Source organism: Caretta caretta, chromosome 2 (assembly GCF_965140235.1).
Source record: "Caretta caretta isolate rCarCar2 chromosome 2, rCarCar1.hap1, whole genome shotgun sequence".
Classification (NCBI taxonomy): domain Eukaryota; kingdom Metazoa; phylum Chordata; order Testudines; family Cheloniidae; genus Caretta; species Caretta caretta.
In genome coordinates this window covers 255,205,419-255,225,786 of record NC_134207.1, presented here as the reverse complement: position 1 = coordinate 255,225,786, position 20,368 = coordinate 255,205,419, and the positions used below count along the sequence as shown (strand labels likewise).

Here is a 20,368-nt window from a genome sequence, read left to right as displayed (position 1 = left end):
AATTCATTACACCAATGGATGCAATCCCAGGGACATGTACCTGCAGTTAGAAACCACGGATGTGCTCCTTGGGATTTAACTATTAGGAGCCTATGGGATCAGCCAAGAAACTGAATGTAACAATGTTAAGAATGTTTTTGAAAAAAATGCAACTCATCTGCACATATAAGGTTTTTCCCTGGCTAAAGGAATGCAAGCGTATGCCATGAAGCCTTTACATTATCTCTAACAGTTCAGCTGATTATCACGTCTCTAATTCCAATTCACACAATGCCACACAGCACTTTCTTATTATGGATGTGCTGCTGACATGTACAAAAACTGATTAGATAGTTTGACGCAGGCCTGAGGAAGTACTTAATAAATAAATGGCTCCATATTTCACAGCTATTTTTTTTAACTGTAGGTCCCCATCCCCACAGTTTGCTCTCTGCTCTCTCTCAACACAATTTCTTCTAGCTACTGAGCTAACCCAACCAACCAAAGCCACAATCCTAATATTGTTCAATTTTGTCCATCCTTCTATCCCCATAATATTCATAGCTACTCCTAGAAAACCACTCTCCTAATCCTGTTGACAAGCCAAGGAATGCTTTCTTCTCACAGCTGCCAAATGCATTCCATAGGGAAGTTCTATGACCTGGGCTATACGGGAGGTCAAACTAGATGATCTAGAGTGGTGAGGACTGAACCCTGCTTGGCCCTTGGGCTAGCTGAATACTGATGGCAGGTAGCTGTTGTCAAGCTATCCAGCAGTGGCTCAGAAGCACAACTGCCAACCTCAGGGAAGACTGTTAGGAACCAGGGCAAAAAACGCTCAAATTGGTTGTGAGATCTACACTCTTACAGCACCTGCTACCTAAGTCTCAAAGTATTTTGAGGGTAGGAGGGGGAGGCTGTGGTCTAGGGGATCAGAATAAGGAGATCCATATTCTAGACCTACCTTTCTCTCTGATTGTCAGCAAGTCACAAGCTCTCTGGACGTAAGTAGTTCTATCTATAAAATGTTAACGATACCACCTTTTTAAAGTATCTACAATTGAACAAGAGTTCAATAAAAACAAAGCATTATTAGCATTAACTAACCCTCACAACACCTCGGTGAGACATGTATTGACATCCTTTTGCTTGAGATGAATACCATGTACAGAGGGGTTAAGGGCCTATGCCAAGATTTTAAAAAAGCCTAAATCTGTATTTAGGCACCTAAATAAATGACCTGATTTTCCGAAGTGCTGATTTCAGCAGGAACTACCGAGTAATTAGCACCTCTGAAAAATCATGCCATTCCTTTAGGTGCCTAAACATGAAGCTAGAGCTTAATGTTTGGTACCCATGTTTGAGAACTTTGACCCTCATTTTCAGAGGTGCTGAAAATCCGGCTTTAAATGACTTGCCCATGTTCACATACTGATACACTGACAGAGCTAGAACCAGAACTCAGGAAGTTCCCAGTTCTCAGTCCTCTGACCTACTTCGCTCTACTTCCTACTTCGCTCTAAATGAATTCATCTCTTACACCAATGTCATCCCTCCAGGAAGGAGACACACTGGCAGGGTAGTGTGGCAAAGTTTGTAGGCAGCTGTCTGGGTAATACTTGTTCTGTGGATAAACAAAAATTTCACTTTCTAAGGCAACCACAGTAACACCATTGACCAGTACTACATTGACTTAGAACCTGGAATCTTTATTCCTTTAGTCCAATTCTGATTTCATTTACGCTGGCTTTACCCCCAGTGTAACTCCACTGACTTCCTTATTTACATTTGTGAGCAGAATCGTGCCCCGTGTGTAGCACTGTCTCCTAGCAGGTTGCCATGTTTCTCCACCTGAAAGGCAGTACCCCTGCATCTGCCACACCCAACTTGCTATATGTAGGCTCAGTTTTGTAGACTGAATAAACCGGTCACCTAACCCGAGGATCTACTACTAATACAAGAAATTACATTCCCCAAGTCTTAAAGGAGAACCCGGCTGATACAGAGAAATGCTGGGCATCAATCCAGAAAGCAAGGTAACAAGAACAAATCTGTCAGAGCTGGCACCTGCTTTGACCCCAGAGAGCAGAGGAAGGTTTTTATTACAGCCCAACAGAAGAACCAGACTCTGGAGGGACAGTGCAGATTAATCTTACCAGACTTAGGCCTTGCCACCCACATGAGGTGGGGAAATTTGACAGCTATTAACAAACTCTTTAGGGAGAACGTGGCAGGTGTATTCTGTGCTACACACGGTATCACTGCAGGTCCATGGATCCTATTTGTGCACCAGCCACCCAATCTGCTGCTCTGAGCAAAGGCTGAAGCTGTGGATAAAAGCAGCAATCAGAATACTGAAATTGGTCTCAAAAGTTTTGCTGGCAGCAGCTCCCATGCTTGTGGGAATTCTTCCCTTTTGCTTTATGTATCAATATCAGCTCCACTAACGTAAACTAACAACTCTAGAAGATACAGTTATAAAAGCATAAGGGCTTTTAACATTGGCATATGATAGGCAAGATTCATTTGCTCTAACTTTAATTTTCTTCCCATTAGTGGCTGTGTATGTTAGAGCAGCTCTTCCAAGTGTACACTTTGAAGTAGCTGCCCCTCCTCAAATGGTGGATATACTGAGCCAAATTCATCCCAACTGTAAATCCACTGGACTTTATACCACAGGACCATTTCAGTGGGTAACGGTTTTAGTTTGTATAAGGATTGTACGTCTTTGTACAATTTCAATTGTGTCTGCAAACTGCAGGTGCAAGAAAGATCATTTAATAATAAAAAAAAAATAAGCTGGCTCTTTAGTATCAAAAGAAAGTTGTACTGACTGATATCCTGACTATACGATGCCAATTTCGGCAGCATCCGAAAGCTAAATTAACCCTTTCATGAGTTATATGCAGTGTTGTTGTAGCCATTTTGGTCCCAGAATATCAGCAACTTTCGCTGCGTGAGGTAATATCTTTTATTGGATGAACTTCTCTTAGAGAGAGAGAGAGAGACAAGCTTTTGTGCTAACACAGAGCTCTTCTTCAGGTCTTTCATGAGTGCCACATACTCTCACAGATCTAAAGTCCAGAAGGGACCATTGTGATAATCTAGTCTGACTTCATGAATAGCACACGCAATGGAACTTCCCCAAAATAATTCCTAGAGCAGAGCTCTTAGAAAAAAAACCACCCAATCTTGATTTTAAAATTGTGAGTGATGAAGAATCTACCACAACCGTTGGCAAATTGTTCCAGTGGTTAATTAGTCTGTTAAAAATTTATGCCTTATTTCTGGTCTGAATTTGTCTAGCTTCAACTTCGACCCATTGGATCATGTTAAATCTTTCTCTGCTAGACTGACAGGCCCATTATTAAATATTTGTTCCCATGTGGGTATTTATAGACTGAAATCAAGTCACCCCTTAACCTTCTCTTTGTTAAGATCAACAGATTGAGCTCGAGTCTATCACTATAAATTATGTTTTCTAATCTTTTAATCACTCTTGTGGCTCTTCTCTGATTGCTCTCCAGTTTATCTACATCCTTCTTGAATTGTTGACACCAGAAGTGGACACAATATTCTAGCTGAGGTCGCACCAGTGCCAAATACAGAGGTAAAATATTCTCTCTACTCCTACTTAAGATTCCCCTTTTTATGCCTCCAAAGATTTCATTAGCTCTTTTGGCCAGTGTAGCACTGGGTGCTCATGTTCTCTTGATTATCCACCATGAGCCCCAAATATTTTTAGAGACACTGCTTCCCAGGGATAGAGCCCCCACATCCTGTATGTATGGCCTACATTCTTTGTTCCTAGATGTATACATTTAGCCATATGAAAACCAAATACTGTTTGCTTTCACCCAGCTTACCAAATGATCCAGATCCTCTGTCAGTGACCTGTCTTCATTATTTACTACTCCCTAAATGTTGGTGTTATCTGCAAATTTTATCTGTGATGATTTTATGTTTTTTTTTTTTTTCTTTAATGACCTGGAAGATGTTAAATAGCACACGGCCAAGAACTAATCCCTGTAGGACCCCACTAGAAACACACCAGTTTGATGATGTTTCCCCATTTACAATTACATTTTAACACCTATCACAGTTAGCCAGCTTTTAATCATTTAATGTGTACCATATTAACTTTATTTCTCTCTAGCTTTTTAATCAAAATGTCACAAAGTATCAAGTTAAATGCCCTACAGAAGCCTAAGTATATTACATCAACACTATTTACCTTTATCAACCAAACTTGTAATCTCATCCAAAAAAAAAAAATAATCAAAGTCAGTTTGACAGGATATATTTTCCATAAACCCATGTTGATTGGCATTAATTATATTACCCTCCTTTAATTCTTTATTACTCGAGTCCTGTTATCAGCTGCTCCATTAACTTGCCCAGGACTGATGTCAAACTGACAGGCCTATACTTTCCCAGGTTATCCCACTAACCCTTTTTCAATATTGGCACAACACTTGCTTTTTACCAGTCTTCTGGACCTTTCCCAGTGTTCCAAGACTTTGAAAATCAACATTAAGGGTCCCATGACTGTCCACTGTACAGTCCGTGATCTCTTCTCTTCCAGTCATTTCATTCATCCATCAAAGATGCTGTGCTGCAAACTCTTAACTTTGGAATAAGGTTTGTACTTTGTGTTACCCTGTCCTCACAGCAAATAATCACGGAACTGCATCCTGAATATCCTCAAGGACCAGATTTATTATACTGCATTCAGTCTGAAGCACCTACCTGGGACTGAAGGGAAAAAAACCCACCAGTATCATTTGGACTTTCCCAGTAGGAGACTGGATGTAGTCTTGGAAGGTACTGAGCACCCTCTACTTCCATTCACTTCAGTGGGAGCAGATGATACTCGGCACCTTTGACTTTGCATCTTTCAAGATAAGAACCGTAACACACCCCCATGGATACAAGTGCCAGTTCCACCCGTGAGTAGGGATTTTGATAACTTACTTTACGTTACACAAAAGCATATTGAGGGTACCAGGGCCATGGATAATGCTGCAGACTTGACTATTCGAAGAAGAAGATCTTTATATCTCTCAACAAATCTATTCAGCACCCCACAGATTAATCAGTGTCCCCCACATGCTCAGTAATAACTGCAAACTTTTTACTCCAGTAAAAGGTGGTTTATGCTCTGTACTAGGTTTTCAGACACAATGACGTTGCTGGGGTTTCCTACTTAAACAGGCTCCTTCCTCTCAGCTATTCATTTACAGTGTAGCTTATTTATAACATTTCAAACGCTAAATTGCTTTTCACTCCATCCTGATGTCAATCACTTGACTCTACATCTTTCACATTCCATGGGCCCCTTTGATTTTCCTTGATTTCTTTCCCTAGGATCAAGGTGATCTATTTTTAGTATACAGAGTGGTGTAAGTGAGGAGTTGCTATAGTGACAGTTAGCTGATACAAACCAAGTCCTACTGCAATTCTTGAAGCTAGTAATCTATGTGAGACCGTGGCTCAGAAACACCCAAACTTTGCTCAGATAAGGCTGCATTGGCCATCTTCCAAGACCCCCAGGGGGACACAATTTGCATGAAATGGGACAGAATGCAACTTTTATAATATGGGGTGCCTTTTGAAGGTTGTACAAGTCCCAGCAAGCAATGCTCCTTCTTGACCTACGAGAGGCTGCTATCTCAATAAATACAAATTATTCAGTGTTGCCTGTTCTTCTTCGTGTTGAACATGTAGGGCCAGATCTGGGCTCCCATGATGGCTGCTTTGCATTAGTCCACTGATGCAAAGCAACTGCAAAACCAGCTTCACCGGCTGCCTGAGGATTCACCAAGTGCTAGAGAATCCCTGGGTGGCACAAGACCAGCACAGCCAGACATGCGCCACCCACAGGAGAAAAGTGGCACAGCCAGCACACTCTCTTACTCCAGTACTTCCTGGTTACTAGAACCACTCTTTGAGGTCCACTGCATCCAGTCATAACCGTGTCTCTTGGACAAACAGAGCATCCTATAACATCATCCCAACTTCTCTGTCACCCTCCTCAACTCAGCCTTTCCATCTGCTCCCAATGTCCATTCCTAAGCTTGGCACCATCTTTGACTCTGAACTCTACTTCTCCTGCTGCTGTTGGAGCAAGAACCTTCCTGTCTCAGGCTTCTAGCATCTGGAACAAGCTTCCTTTGTCTCTGCATCTATCTGACTTCCCCTCTCGTTTCAAGTCTGAAAATGTACTCTCTCTTTTGTCTCTACTTTTTAAAATTTTCCTCTCATTCTACAGTCATGTATTATTTATTTGTAACCGCATTACATGCAGTAATACTGTATAGAGTTTTGGTAAACAGTTTGTGTGGAAGATAAATCCATATCAAAATCTGTAATGAAATTAAATTGTGCTGTATATCAAAGACCTACATCTTGATGTAACTCTTCTGTACACTAATTCTTGGTTTATATGCCATTAGTCTCCCCTTAGGGTTTACTGTTTCTCTGATTCTGCAAAAGGATTTGGCATCTACATTCCATGGACAGCACTGCACATATTATAGTGTCAGCTCTTGAATTCCTTCCCAGCCTGTGAATGAGAGAATGCACAGTAGAGGCCAAGTCTTGCTCTCTGATATTTGGGTGATCTGGAGTGGAGGGCACAGTAAACTTCCCTACTAGTGCACTTTCATAGCAGAAGGGCAGAACACCAATTATTACTGCACTGTCCAACACTTCAGGGCTCCAAGGGGATGTGGCCAAGCCCCCAAGGACTCTGGTACCCATGCTGTGGTGTGCTGCACTTTACTATGCATTCCTCCCACTTTCCCCGTTACTCTTGGCCATGATGCTGTGTGCTGGGAGAACAGCTTGGAGAAGTCACACACCATTCTGCTTCTCTTCAGATGTGTCTCCAGCATAAAAAGGCAGGAGTTTGCTCCCAGAGTCCTGTATGTATTATTTTGTTCTGTTGCGCTACCCATACTGAAAACAGTGGGGATAGTGGGGTGTGTTAGGAAAAGATGAATGGTTCAGTTGTTGTCATTTTGAATGTCCCTACAGGTTCCTCACCACCACCCTGAAAAGATGCCAGGAGATGGTGGTTGTTTTCTGACTCTATGAAAAATCTTTGAAAAAATGATGGAGGGTACTGCTGTCCTTCCTCAGGCTAACATCCCAATTGCTTCATCAAAGTAAGCAATGTAGGAAAAGGAACCATCTGATTGCAAGAATCTGTAAAGCCATATAATAGATTTACAAAGTAGTATGATGCACTGCCTGGCTATGTCTTTGAAGCCAACTAAGGTTCTGTGACTTTTGCCTGCAGTGAGAATTCTACCATACAAACCAAAAGTGCCAAAGGCACAGCAATATCTCATGGACCAGTACTGTACCTCTACAGACTGAAAAGGCTCTAGGTGTCAGCACAACTCTTTGGTAAGAATAAAATATCCAAGACAATTAGGAGCAGTTAAATCTGGCTGCCAGAATTTCTTATGCTTACAAATCCTTGACCTTTTTTCAAATCTGAACAGGAATAAGGTGAAAGCAAACTTATGAAAAGTAGCTGAATTCAAAAATTCCTGGGGTTAGTGAGTCAATAAAACTAACTATGTTCTTTTAACAACATGCTGTGAAATTGTTCTTTTGGACAGCTCACTAGAACCATGACCAGGGAGTTGATGGTCCAAAACCACAGATTTCTAATGTAACAAAGTACGTAACAATATAAATGCTATCTGCGTGTGGGATTTTAGGCTATGGAAATGGTTCAGTTTGTGAAATTTTTTAATGTACTTTTAGTTTCTTGCAAAAGCATTGTGATACAGATGCATGAAACAGGTTCTATAAACAAACAATGGTTTGGTGTAGTATGGTCAAAGCAAACACAAGGTTGATTTAGAAATTATAACTCCTAAAACAGCTATTCATCAAGAAGTCAGAGGCCCTGAAAATTACAAATGGGGGGGAAAAAGAGACCAACATTAAACTAGGGAATGGGGTGAGCCCATAAACTCAGACATTCATTAAAATCTATAATGCCACTGGCTCTTGGAACATCAATTTTAATTCTATGGCATTCTGTGTGATGAAATCCCAGGCTTCATTCTTCAAACTGTGATTTCATGTTCAAGCCATCTCTGCTTCACCCTTTTGTTCCTTTCAATATATTCATTAAAAAGGCAGACAGATATTTGGTCTGTACACCAGAAAGTAAGGGGTGAGGAGAAGGTTAGGGGAAGGAGGAAGTAGTCAGACGTAGAAACTGATAGTGATGGCTCCTCGGTTCTATGTATAGCTCTGCCTCTGACTTGGGGAAAATCACTAAATCCCACCTTACAAGATAGTCATGAAAAGTATCACCGCAGGCACAAAATTTAACAGCCTCTCTTTTATCATTACCATAATGATGATGGGGAAAAAAAATCAGCCTAATGACATTTTACTAGTCCCTAAAAAAATATAATTACTGGCCCTGGGTAAGCAAGCAAGCAGAATTTGGCAAGGCTTACTTAGCTTTACGGAATCTCAGAATCTCCATCTGTAAAATAGAAATAATACGTCTTTCTATTATTAACTTACGTTATATGTCTGTACAGTGTCTAGCATGATGGGGTCCTGATCCTTGGCTGGGGACTCTAGGTGCTATTGCAATACAAATAAAATTTCCTTACCTCATAGGGGATATTGTGAAGCTTCATTCATTTACACTTCAAAAGGACCAAGTATCATTATACAGAAGAATACACAGATTTTATCTCCTTTCAGGAAAATGTTGTTTATGCATCTATCTCCCTCGGGCATCTTCCCAATAAATACCTCTCCTCCTTCTGTGTTGTTGCTCCATGCTCCTCATCCATCTCACCTTAAATCTCACTCATTCTCTCTTGTCTAGACTCCTTTACCTGATCTCCTCCTGTTTCACAATCTCTCTGGGTTTGAATACCCAAGGATCTGGTTTTGTTTCCTTCTCTTTCAGAAACAACATTCAGCCTACACTGCCAAAAGTAAGTCAAATATACATATGTTGGGGTTTTTTAAAATGATTATAGAATCATAGAAACTAGAGCTAGAAGGGACCTCATGTCCAGCCCGTGGTGCTGTGGCAGGACCACGTAAACCTAGACCATCCCTGACAAGTGTTTATCTAACCTGCTCTAAAAAGCCTCTCATGACAGGGATTCCACAACCTCCCTTGAAAGCTCATTCCAGAGCTTAATTACCCACATAGTTAGACAGCTTTTCCTAATATACAACTTAAATCTACCTTGCTGCAAATTAAAGCCCATTGCTTCTTGTCCTACCTTCAGTGGACATGGAGAACAATTGATCACAGACCATTTTGTAACAGATCTAAACATGGGCAGCTGAGCGGCAGCCCTCCTAGCCAGCCCCAGGGCTCCGAGCGGCCAGGCAGAGCAGCCAGCCCTGATGCACTGGGAGGCAGCACTCCTGGCTGCGGTGCTCCAGGCAGTGCAACCAGCCCTGGTGCACCAGGCAGGGTGGCCCCAGCACCAGCTGCCCTGACTCCCTGTGGGAGGCAGGCCAGCCAGCCTGGGCCAGCCAAGGCAGAACGCTCTGGAAACCGCAAGAGGAGGCCTGGCCTGGGGGCTGTTTGGCAAGATACAACCTACCCATGCTTACAATACCCGCCGCCCATGGCCCTAAACATATTTAAAGATTGTTATGTCTCCTCTCAATGTTCTTTTCTCAAGACTAAACATGGCCAGTTTTTTTAACCTTTTCTCACAGGTCAGGTTTTTTAAACCTTTTATCCTTTTTGTGGCTGTCCTCTGGACTCTCTCCAATCTGTCCACGTCTGGAATTTGTCAAATTTGTCTGGAATCATGGGCAAGGACGTGGGCGTGTCCACCAAGAGGTCTAACAGCATGGAGAACCAGTGTTGGGTGGGCCACACTGGTGCTACGACAATCAGCAATGCTTTGCCCTGCCAGATCTTGAAGAGGACTTTGTGGATGACAGGGAAGGGTGGGAAGGCGTACAGCAGTCTTCCCGTGCACAACAGGAGAAAGGTATCTGCAATCGAGCTGTAGTTCAGGAAGGAGCAAAACTGCTGGCACTTCCTGTTGTTCCATGTCACAAACAGATCTACCTGGGGAGAGCCCCGCCTTTGGAAGATACTGCTGATGATGTCCGGGCAGAGAGACCATTCGTGGCCATGACAGGACCTGCTGAGGCGATCAACTAGTTCGTTTTGCAAGCCCTTTGACTGTATCGAGTGGGCGATGCAAAAGTCCCACAGTTTGAGGGTTTCCTGGAACAGGGGAGAGGAGTGAGCCCCACCCTGTTTGTTTATACAGAACATAGCTGTGGTGTGGTCCGTCAACACTGATACACATTGCCCTGAAGATGGGCCTGAAATCTCTGGCAAGCAAGATGCTCCGCTCGTAGCTCCCTGACGTTGATGTGCAGTGATAGTTCCGTCTGGGACCCGAGGCCTTGAGTCCTGATGTCGCCCAGGTGCACTCCCCACCCCAGCGCCGACACATCCGTGACTAGTGAGTGACGGCTGTGTCTTGGAGAAAGGTACTCCCATACAGACTACCGGTGGCTGTAGCCACCACTGAAGGGACTCAAGAATCTAAGGGGGAGTGTGACCAGCCTGTCCAGAGCGTCCCAGTTCGGTCTGTACACCTGAGCCAGCCATGCCAGGAGAGGGCAGAGCCACGGCCTTGCGTGCTGCACTACGTATGTGCAAGCTGCCATATGTCCCAGCAATTTTAGGCAAGTTCTGGCTGTCGTGGTGGGGAATCAATGGAGACCTTTGATGATGGCACTTAGGGTCAGAAAATGAGACTCAGGAAAGGATGCCCTGGCGTGGGTGGAGTCCAAGAGGGCCCTGATGAATTCTACTCTCTGAGAGGGAGTCAGGGTCGATTTCGCCACACTGAGGATGAGACCAAGTCTGAGGAACGTTGCACACACCAGGTTCATGAGTTCCTCCACCTGGGCTCGAGATCAGCCCTTGATGAGCCAGTCGTCTAGGTATGGGAAGACTTGCACCTGGTGCCTGCGGAGAAAGGCTGCAACAACCGCCATGCACTTGGTTAACACCTGAGGGGCCTCCAATAGTCTGAATGGAAGGACCATGAACTGACAAATAACTCTGCCAGCTCTGAATGGCTTCCTGCAGGTCCTTGTTTCCCTCTGGTCCCATACAGAGCAGCCCTGAAGCTGTGGAGATTCCAGCAGAGCACTCTCTGGGTGAGAGATCAGGTCAGGCCCTTAAATGCTTCTACAACTTATTTTACCTTTGTTGGTGGATTGCCTGTGCAAGTGGTTTTGTCTTCCTCATCTGCTTCCAATCTCCATGGAAGTGAAGCATCACACCTTGCACAGAGCTGCCGGCTACTACTGCATGTTGGAATATACAGTCCCTTTAAATTCCTCCTCCGCTCAGCCACGAAGGAACTGTCTCCCTCCCCTTTTACAGTCAGAGACTGTGAAAGGTGACCCTCACCAGCAGAGCCGCCTAGTGGTCAGGAAGGGGTGTAGCAGGTTGTCCTATCCTGATATCTCCCCATTCCTCAATGTTGAAAAATTGAAATTCCCCTGTCGCCTTCTTTCCAGATGTGGAGAACCGGACTTATCTATGATAAGTTTCAGCCTAGCCTCTTGAAAGTTACAAAGGCAAACCTGTGGGGCAACAGCCCAGATATGGAGGTGAGGAACAGCCTAGCAAGGAGCAGCCTAGCAAGCAGAAGTTTAGATTTAGCTGGTGGATTTCAAAATGAATAGTTGTGACCAATTGCCTTGGAATGAGACCGCGCTCCCTATCTGTGCAGGTGTCTCTACAATGGCACTAAGAGCAGAGATGCTTCTGTGTTGGGCACTTACGGAGTTTGACAGGGCAGGAAAACTCCTATTCAACACCTATACAATCTTTTGCATGTGTTGTTCAACCCTTCACTGAACAGATGGTGTCCTTTAAAGGGCACGGATATTAGCCTCATCTTGGCTGAAAACTGTCCCCTTGAGAAAAGTAACAGAGCTGATCTATTTACAACACTGCAGGCTGTACCAAGAGCTGACAATGATGTAACTAGAAAAGGAGTACTTGTGGCACCTTAGAGACTAACAAATTTATTTGAGCATAAGCTTTCGTGAGCTACAGCTCACTTCATCGGATGAGCTTATGCTCAAATAAATTTGTTAGTCTCTAAGGTGCCACAAATACTCCTTTTCTTTTTGCGAATACAGACTAACACGGCTGCTACTCTGAAACCTGAATGATGTAACTGACAGATAGGTTGGGGGGGGGGGAGGTCACCGATTTCCTTAAGTGAGTGAGCCAGAAGCAGGGTGAATTTCTTACAGCTACATGCCTCACAGCTGCCAAAATCATCTCCCTTTCCCCATACTCAGAGCATATCTTCCCTGCTTCCTGAATCTCTGCACTACCTTCCCTTCTTCTTATGCATAAAAGTGCAGTGTCTCCTCCTCACTCGCACCTCATTCACACCCAATGCTCTGTCTAAGCCTCTATTCCGACTGCTCCCTTTATCTTCATCTTCTCTATCTGTGTGTGTTATATTGTGGCTCATGTTATAACCCCCTTGTACTGCTCAGTTGGCACAAAGGGATTTTAAAGCTGCTCTAAATGGGCAACCAGGGATCCCACAATTCCCTCTCTGCTCCCCTTCACTAGGCCAAGCCTCTCTCCCACAATACGTCCCTCTCTCAGCCTGGGAGAAGATGCTTAGGCCTATTCTGGGGTTTAGCTTGAATGATGCACATAAGAAAAGGCACAATAATCTTAGCTGCAGGAGCCCCAAAGGTGGCTTCTGTAACAAGGCAAGAAGCCACCAGTATGCCCCAGCTTATGATGGGCAGAGGCCTCTCTTCTTTCTTTAAAAGATTTTATGACTAGAGGTCAAGGAAAATCAGAAACTCTGAGTTCAGTTAGTTCAGAACAAGAGGAGTGGTGGCAGAATACAGCCCACTGACAACTGGCATGGAAAACGATACGTTTGTAACCTCGTGGCCTTTTCCATCTCTACTTAGAAAAAGAGGGGGAAAAGAAGCTGAGCCTTGTGAGTCTGAACAATCACGGCATAAGACAAAATGAGTAGTTTGAGGTGGCGAGGAGGGCGTGCCCTGCATGAACCCCATTAACACCAACAGTATTTGCATAGCTATACCCGCACCACACTGCTCTAAAAGCATAGGATATATTTCTAAAATTAATTCCTGCTCCCTGACAGCAGAAGAAGCTCAAGAGAATGCACCAGTCTGCATTACTGCACCTGATGGGCCACCACGGGTGTTTGTTACAAATGCTCTTACAAAAAACAAACAAAAAGCTCTTCAACACCCTCGATTGCCATAAGAGCTGAAGGTGTTCAGTGCCTCTCAGGATGAGTTTAGTACAGGCCAGTGCTTTATAAAAACAAAGTCCTTTTGGTAAAGATTAATTCAGAAAATAATGCAAGCTTTTTAATAAATTAAGCCATCCTGAAGAAAAAGACATTCATACAGGTTAACCTGCTTCCAGAAAAGAATCCAGATTCCTCCAGGATCACAACAGCAGCAGCTACTCTGAGGAAGCCAGTATAACATACACATCTGACCTTTTTTTTCCTACCCTTGTGATCTGAGGTCAGGTTTTGGAAAGACACCTGCAGCTCATTCATGATACAAAAGTGACAGAGAACAAATGTGAGCCATGTTTTAAATATTGCTGATGGAAATTCTGCATAGTAAACAAGCATCTAATTCTGTCTCTACACCACCAGGATGGGCTACACAGCAAAATTAATGAGAGCAATTATGGTCAGAAACTAGAAAGGCCAGCTATTGTTTTATAGCCTGCACAACTCACATCACTGAGGAACATTAGGCTCTTTCATACCCACGGAAACCTTTCAGTTCACTTTAGTTAGATGGGACAGGGTAGGAATAAGGAGGTAAATGTTTATGTACTTTCCCTTTTGGCTGTTTCATAAGAACCACCATACTGGGTCAGACCAATGGTCTATTTAGCCTAGTATCCTGTCTTCCGACAGTGGCCAATGCCAGGGGCTTGAGGGGGAATGTACAGAACAGGCAATCACTGAGTGATCCATCCCCTGTCTTCTGGTCCCAGCTTTTAGCAACAAGAGGCTAGGGACCCCCAGACCATGGGGTTGCATCCCTGACCATCTTGGCTAACAGCCATTGATGGACCTATCCTCCATTCACTTATCTGATTCTTTTTTGAACCTCTGTTTCTGTAACGCTTGTGGTTTAGAATGTTTTTATAGCAATTGTTGTTGTTGCAGGTTGAATTATTTCCTGCACAGGGGAGGATTAACATTGGGTGCTTGCACCTGGGGCCTACATTCAGAGGGAATGTAGATGCTACAGTGGGTTTGGGTATGGCAAGTGGTGCTGCTGGCCAGCCAACTGCTTCAGAAACAAGACTTCAGGTGCCCCCCAGAACCTTTCATGGACCCTGAACACCCTATGTCACAATGTCAACCAAGGGAAGATGGGGAGGCAGTGGCTGAAATTGTCACAGATCAGACTCAGCCACACTGCTGCCTGTCAGGGAGCCCAGGGGGTTCCTTTGGTAGCTTGGGAATGGTCCAACATTTTTGTTGATCTGGGCCCTCTGTGGGCCTAACTCCTGCATAAGGGGCAACGTTAGCTTTCCCTTTACTAGATCTCACATTTTACCCCGCTATGAAATTCTCAAGGCTTCGGTCTCCTTTCATTTACATGGGCCTTACATTAGTGCAACTCCACTGACTCCAGCAGCATCATGCTTGATTTACATTGATGCAGTGTTGAATGTTGTGAAGTAACAGAAAAAACAAGGAACACCAATGGCAAGAGAGAGACTTTAAAAACAGAGCAAATTAATTGAAAACAAACTTAAAAAACACCTTGAAGTAGTAACATTTCTGTTTATTGACAAGAGTAAATAATGCTGAAAAACAGTTACTAAAACTCCATATACAACCCACAAGGCCCATTTCTTCTCTCACACTAGTTTTATACCAGTGTCACTCCAATTCAGTTTCTCCTGAATTATACCAGTATGAGAGAAGAATCAGGCCAGGGTTATTAACCAGTTAGACATACTGAACTCTGTACTTATCTTATTGATTCAGTGTGACGGTAACACTGTTTTTAAGTGCCATAGTGCCAGGTCAGTATCTCTCTTTTTTCTCAGCACAATTGTGCTTTACTGGAAAGTACACAGTGCACAACAATCCCACCACAAGGTAATGCAGGAAATTCATTCCCATTACTCAATTATAGCTTTCTGCTGTTTGTCAGGCAGAAATCAGCAGAGATCCTATTCTGTTCTCAGGAAACATATGTGATGCTTCGTCCAACGTCAGAATACCCCATACTTCCTGGCCAACTCAGCCTTACCTGAAATTTGCTTCCCAGTGCAATACCCAAACAGAACTCAGCATTTGTTCCATGATTAACCTGTTTTAAGTGACCTAGTGGAGTTCTGGTCTTTAACTAAAGGTGAAATATAATTGAACTGGAAACTGCGGGAGGACACTTGAAAGATGTGGTTTAAAACAGCAGTTGCCTATGGGAGGTAGCACTTCGTTTGAAGACTCTTGTATTTCCCTTTTTAACTACCAATTATATTATTTAAATATTTACTAACCTAGCACTTCATTTAATTCTCTTTTTTTAAAGAGAGAATCCTAGTTTGAAATTTACAGTCATCAGGCCTGCCAGGATATATTTCACACAGTTTAATCTGAATACTGTAAAGCAACTTTGAAAAAAAAATAATTTGGAAGATTAGTTCTTCATAGGTTTTTATATGTATACTAAAGGAATTCACTTAGCGTTTCCCATCAGGTACAAAATACTGTATAAATGACCCCATTAATATCTACCCACAACAGTTACTCAATTGAATCAACAGGATTAGGGACCCGAAGGTTGCTCTTTGTTTTATACAGCCACAATGCCTGATCCCAAAAAATAATTAATCCTCGTATTGAGGGGTAACACAGAAATTCCCTACCTAAAAGGCCATGAGGTTCAGATTTGCGCCTCTCAGAGCTTCTCCCCTGGTCCTTTCGTTTCTTGCTTCCTCTAAGACTGCCAAAACGCTTCATGAGCTGCGGCAGGCACCAAAGCAATAGCAGCCGTCAATCATACCCGATATCGAAGAAGAAGAAAGAGCAGATCTGATCAAAAGGTGGAGTGGGGCAGGAAAATAAGTCAGATAAAATGGAAACGGGGCAAAAATAAGATATTCCAAAAAGTCAGCTGAAACAACGTGTGGTTAGGAAAAGGTTCAGCTTCTGAATTTCTGAAAGAGACTTCAGATCACATCTTAATGACAATCAGATCCAGAGAGAGTAGCTGAACTTTGCCCAAAGCAGTTCGATCTTAATTCTTACTGTACAGTAACTATTCTGAAAATATCTGTGGACATCAGGAGAATTTCAAAAGCCTGTAGTGCGGCAGTTCTTATCCTTAAGCAGTCAGAAAGCTTCAGAGGCTGAAACAGAATTTCACCAGTGGATCAGCTTATGCAGAAGAGGTCAATAACTAGCTGATAAGCTCCCCCCTGTAAAAAATACTAAATATGCAAAGGAGGCACAAGCCCTCTTGAAGGGAATTGTCATGTGCAGTTCTGCATGATGTCTCTTTAAAAAGACTGTAAAAGGAAACCACCCCGGTACAGACAATTCTTGGCACCAATTGGCCAGAGCACATTCACAGTATGACATGACATCACACAACTATTTTGATTCATGTGTCCTAAGTCTTTGCAGGGACAGAATCATACGGCTGTCTATTGATGAGCTAAGAAACGACAGGCTCCTCGAGGACGAACAGCTAATGAATTAATAGGGAATGAGGCCTTGCCAGTTCCTTAAAAGGAAGGTGGTCATCTTTTGGAAACTAGAGACAGAGCTGCATGGTAGACATTTCTGTAGCAACTTGCACTCTCTCCAAATATCCTTGCACTGTACACAAGTAAATGGTTCTGATAGATTGCCCACATTCAGCCAGTGCACTGCTCTCTACAAAACAAAGGGAGCTTATGACAACTGTTTCTAACACAGATTACTTTAATTGAAATCTATCTTGCAGAACTTTTAAAACAAAAATTATAAAACAATGCAAAGCAGAAATCTCAAACCTGTAAGGGCTCTTATCCAGAGTAATAACCATACACATTTATTAGATTAGGCTCTGCAATTACAGATTTAGATGATTATTTTAGGAATGGGCTGAACATTTTGGCTAGGTCCTCAGTTGGTGTAAATCCGGGATCTGGTCCAATGTTTCTATCCGCTTTGAATGCCAATACCCATTGTCTTCAGGATTACAGTGAATGCTTGGTTAAAAAACAAAATCCGTGATGTTCAAAGGTACTGAATACCCGCAGCTCCCACAGACATCACTGGAATTTGTAGTGCTTAGCACTTTCGAAAATCAAATCCTACATGAATAATGAGAAGTAGCCAAACCTCATTCTCCTCCATAGGGAAGAGGAGAGGAGAAATGGCCATTGGTACTGCCAGGGAGTCTCTCCTGACAAGTCACTGGGGGGGGGGAGAGCGAGGGGCGAGAATTGCTATTGTCACAGCAAGGTCACAATCCATTTAAGTGTTGACTGACTCTCAGTATCCATCTGACTCTCAGCATCCACAGAAACAGAGAGCACTCCACACATCTTCATCCCAAGAAAGCAATGGGGACCTAACAATCCTTCTACTGAGTCCCACCAAACTCCTCTTCGCTCTGTGGCTTCTGACATCACAGTGCATGCCATGTTTCAGAAACCTCAGAGTCAATTCTTACACTCTTCGAGATTTTAGAAGCGTGGTGCACACTGGAGGTGCCCCAGAGCGCATAGGATCCATGCGAGGCTTCTAGGTCCTGGTGATGCAAAAGAATTGGTGTCCCCTCCACCCCCCCATTGTAAAGGGGAACTCGGAAGAAGAGAACACATGGCAGGCACCCTTGGTTCTCTCTCCCACAGTTTTTTAAAAAAACAAGGAAATTATTAATTAATTATTAAAGCTTCATTAACTTCAAACTAAGCCTGCCACTATAACCAAATACTGAATTTAAATATTGTATTCAAAGTTGTTCACAACCCTACCCCTCTCTACTTGTCCTCCCATCTCTTATGTCGAAACACCTTCCCCCACCCCTTCTGCTCTGCCAGTTATGCCAACCTTGTCAGTCCCCCGCACGATGATCTCAGTATTTTCCAGCAATGTTGCTCCTTCTGCACGGAATACCTTCCCTGAATTATGCTGTATGGCCACTGCCCTCTCCTCCAGATCTTTCCCTGAGGCCCACCTTTCACAGAATTGTAGGACTGGAAGGGACCTCAAGACGTCTTCTAGTCCAGTCCCCTGCACTCAAGACAGGACTATGTATTATCGAGAGACAATCCCTGACAGGTGTTTGTCTAACCTGCTCTTACAAATCTCTAATGACGGAGATTCCACAACTACCCTAGGCAATTTATTCCAGTGCTTATCCACCCTGACATTTAGGAAGTTTTTCCTAATGTCAAACCTAAACCGCCCTTGCTGCAATTTAAGCCCATTGCTTCTTGTCCTATCCTCAAAAGGTTAAGGAGACAATTTTGCTCCCTCCTCCTTGTAACAACCTTTTCTGTGCTTGAAAACTGTTATGTCCCTCCTCAGTCTTCTCTTCTCCACACTAAACAAACCCAATTTTTTCAATCTTCTCTCACAGGTCATGTATTCTAGATCTTTAATAATAATAATTAATATAATAAAAATTATTATTGTTATTATTATTGCTTTCTTCAGTTTGTCCACATCTTTCCTGAAATGTGACACCCAAAACTGGACACAATATTCCAGCTGAGGCCTAATCAACGCAGAATAGAGCAGAAAAATTACTTCTTGTGTCTTGCTTACAACACTCCTGCTAATGCATCCCAGAACGATGTTTGCTTTTTTTGCAACAGCGTTACATTGTTACTCATATTTAGCTTATGATTCACCATGATGCCCAGATCCCCTTCCAAGGTACTCCTTCCTAGGCAGTCATTTTCCATTATGTATGATTGTTCCTTCCTAAGTGGAGTACTTTGCATTTGTCCTTATTGAATGTCCCATCCTTACACTGTAAGACCTTTAAACAATGTTCAAGTGATACACATTTGTGTTTTAAAAAGACAAGTCAATCAGAGATGCATGTGAGTTTCTGGGGACAGAATTTGGCCCAGTAACTTTACAAGGAATAGAGGGCAAGAGAAGAAGAGAGAGAAAGCTAAGAAAACAGCCAGTAATAAGCAGCTGAAATTCCCTTCCCCAGGTGCAAAATAAATGAGCCTCACTACAAAACCACTGTTAACTACATCTCCACTCTGCTCTCCCCACAGCAGCATTTTCTCTTTTGTCTGCACTACTGTGAGAATGACTTAATGTCATCAGAAACAAAAAAAAAAATTAAATCCCTTTTTAATGAGATAGAAATTGGTATCCCTTCAGTGCAGAAACAATATTCTCATACCCCTGTTTGGCAGGAGCCAAGATTAAACACACGCTGATGACCTTTTCAAGCAGGCCACTGCACCAAGGGGGCTCATTTCCCCTGGTTAAGAATGGCAGCCAGGCGCTAATGGTTTTACATATGGCTACTAGAAAATGAGACAATGCCATTTAACAACAGACTTTCACAGTAATTTGTTAGAAAATAATAAGTGTTAGGAGTGCAATCATTTTGGCTCCTGCAGCTGATGTTCTAACAACTGATACTGCACCTGTACATCTGATTTCACATCTGTGTTAACCAGTTCTGTGGAAACATCTGAAAAAAAATAATTAAAAGCCAGGCTTATCGGAGCTATATTAGGACAGCCAAAGTTCTGGAGGCTTGAAACTGAAATCTCTTCTAAGCAGCGGTGTAAATACTTTGTCAAGTAGTTTTTAGGTCCCCAAATGTAAGCTATACCATGTTCTGTCTCCAGGGATATCTATCAATTTTTTTAAAAACCTAATGCAATTAATCCTGAGCGTTGAGGAGCACCCAGAACTCCAGCTGATTTCAAAGTTAGTTGAGGGTGCTGATGTGCAGGCTCAGGTCAACGATAAAAAGATATTTTTCAAGAATTAAATTAATGACAAAGCTGCGGGTTTTTTGGTGAGGGGGCAGGAGTGTGTGTGAAATTCTTCCCCGTAATGTTGGATGCCTGACCACAAGAACACTGTGAAAACAAATTAGATCCAGGCAGGGAGACAGACTGTGAATCAGTTTCACTTCATATAATTAATTTCACTCTATTAGTTCCTCACTCCCGCCCTCTTCTCAAGACCCCTCATGTCTCCATCCTCTGGTCCCTTCCCTGTTCTGCCTCTATACCTTACCCTGATTTGACTTCCTCCACTCTCATGGTTTTAATGACGATCACTAAGCTGACAACTCTTCA

The 20,368-nt window shown here is 43.0% G+C and overlaps 1 protein-coding gene across 7 annotated transcripts in view; it reads right to left on the bottom strand.

The window, feature by feature from the left end:
* The window catches only part of PRKAG2 (protein kinase AMP-activated non-catalytic subunit gamma 2), a 386,915-nt gene that overhangs the window by 192,680 nt on the left and 173,867 nt on the right, over positions 1-20,368 (bottom strand). Inside the window, exon 1 of one of the 7 annotated variants that reach the window (XM_048837550.2) lies at positions 15,959-16,568. The exons of the other annotated variants lie outside the window; for them this stretch is intronic. Coding sequence (XP_048693507.1) covers positions 15,959-16,052 — 94 coding nt within the window. The 5' untranslated portion in view covers positions 16,053-16,568. Of the gene's footprint in view, positions 1-15,958; positions 16,569-20,368 lie in introns of those variants that run through there. 7 annotated transcript variants of the gene reach the window in all.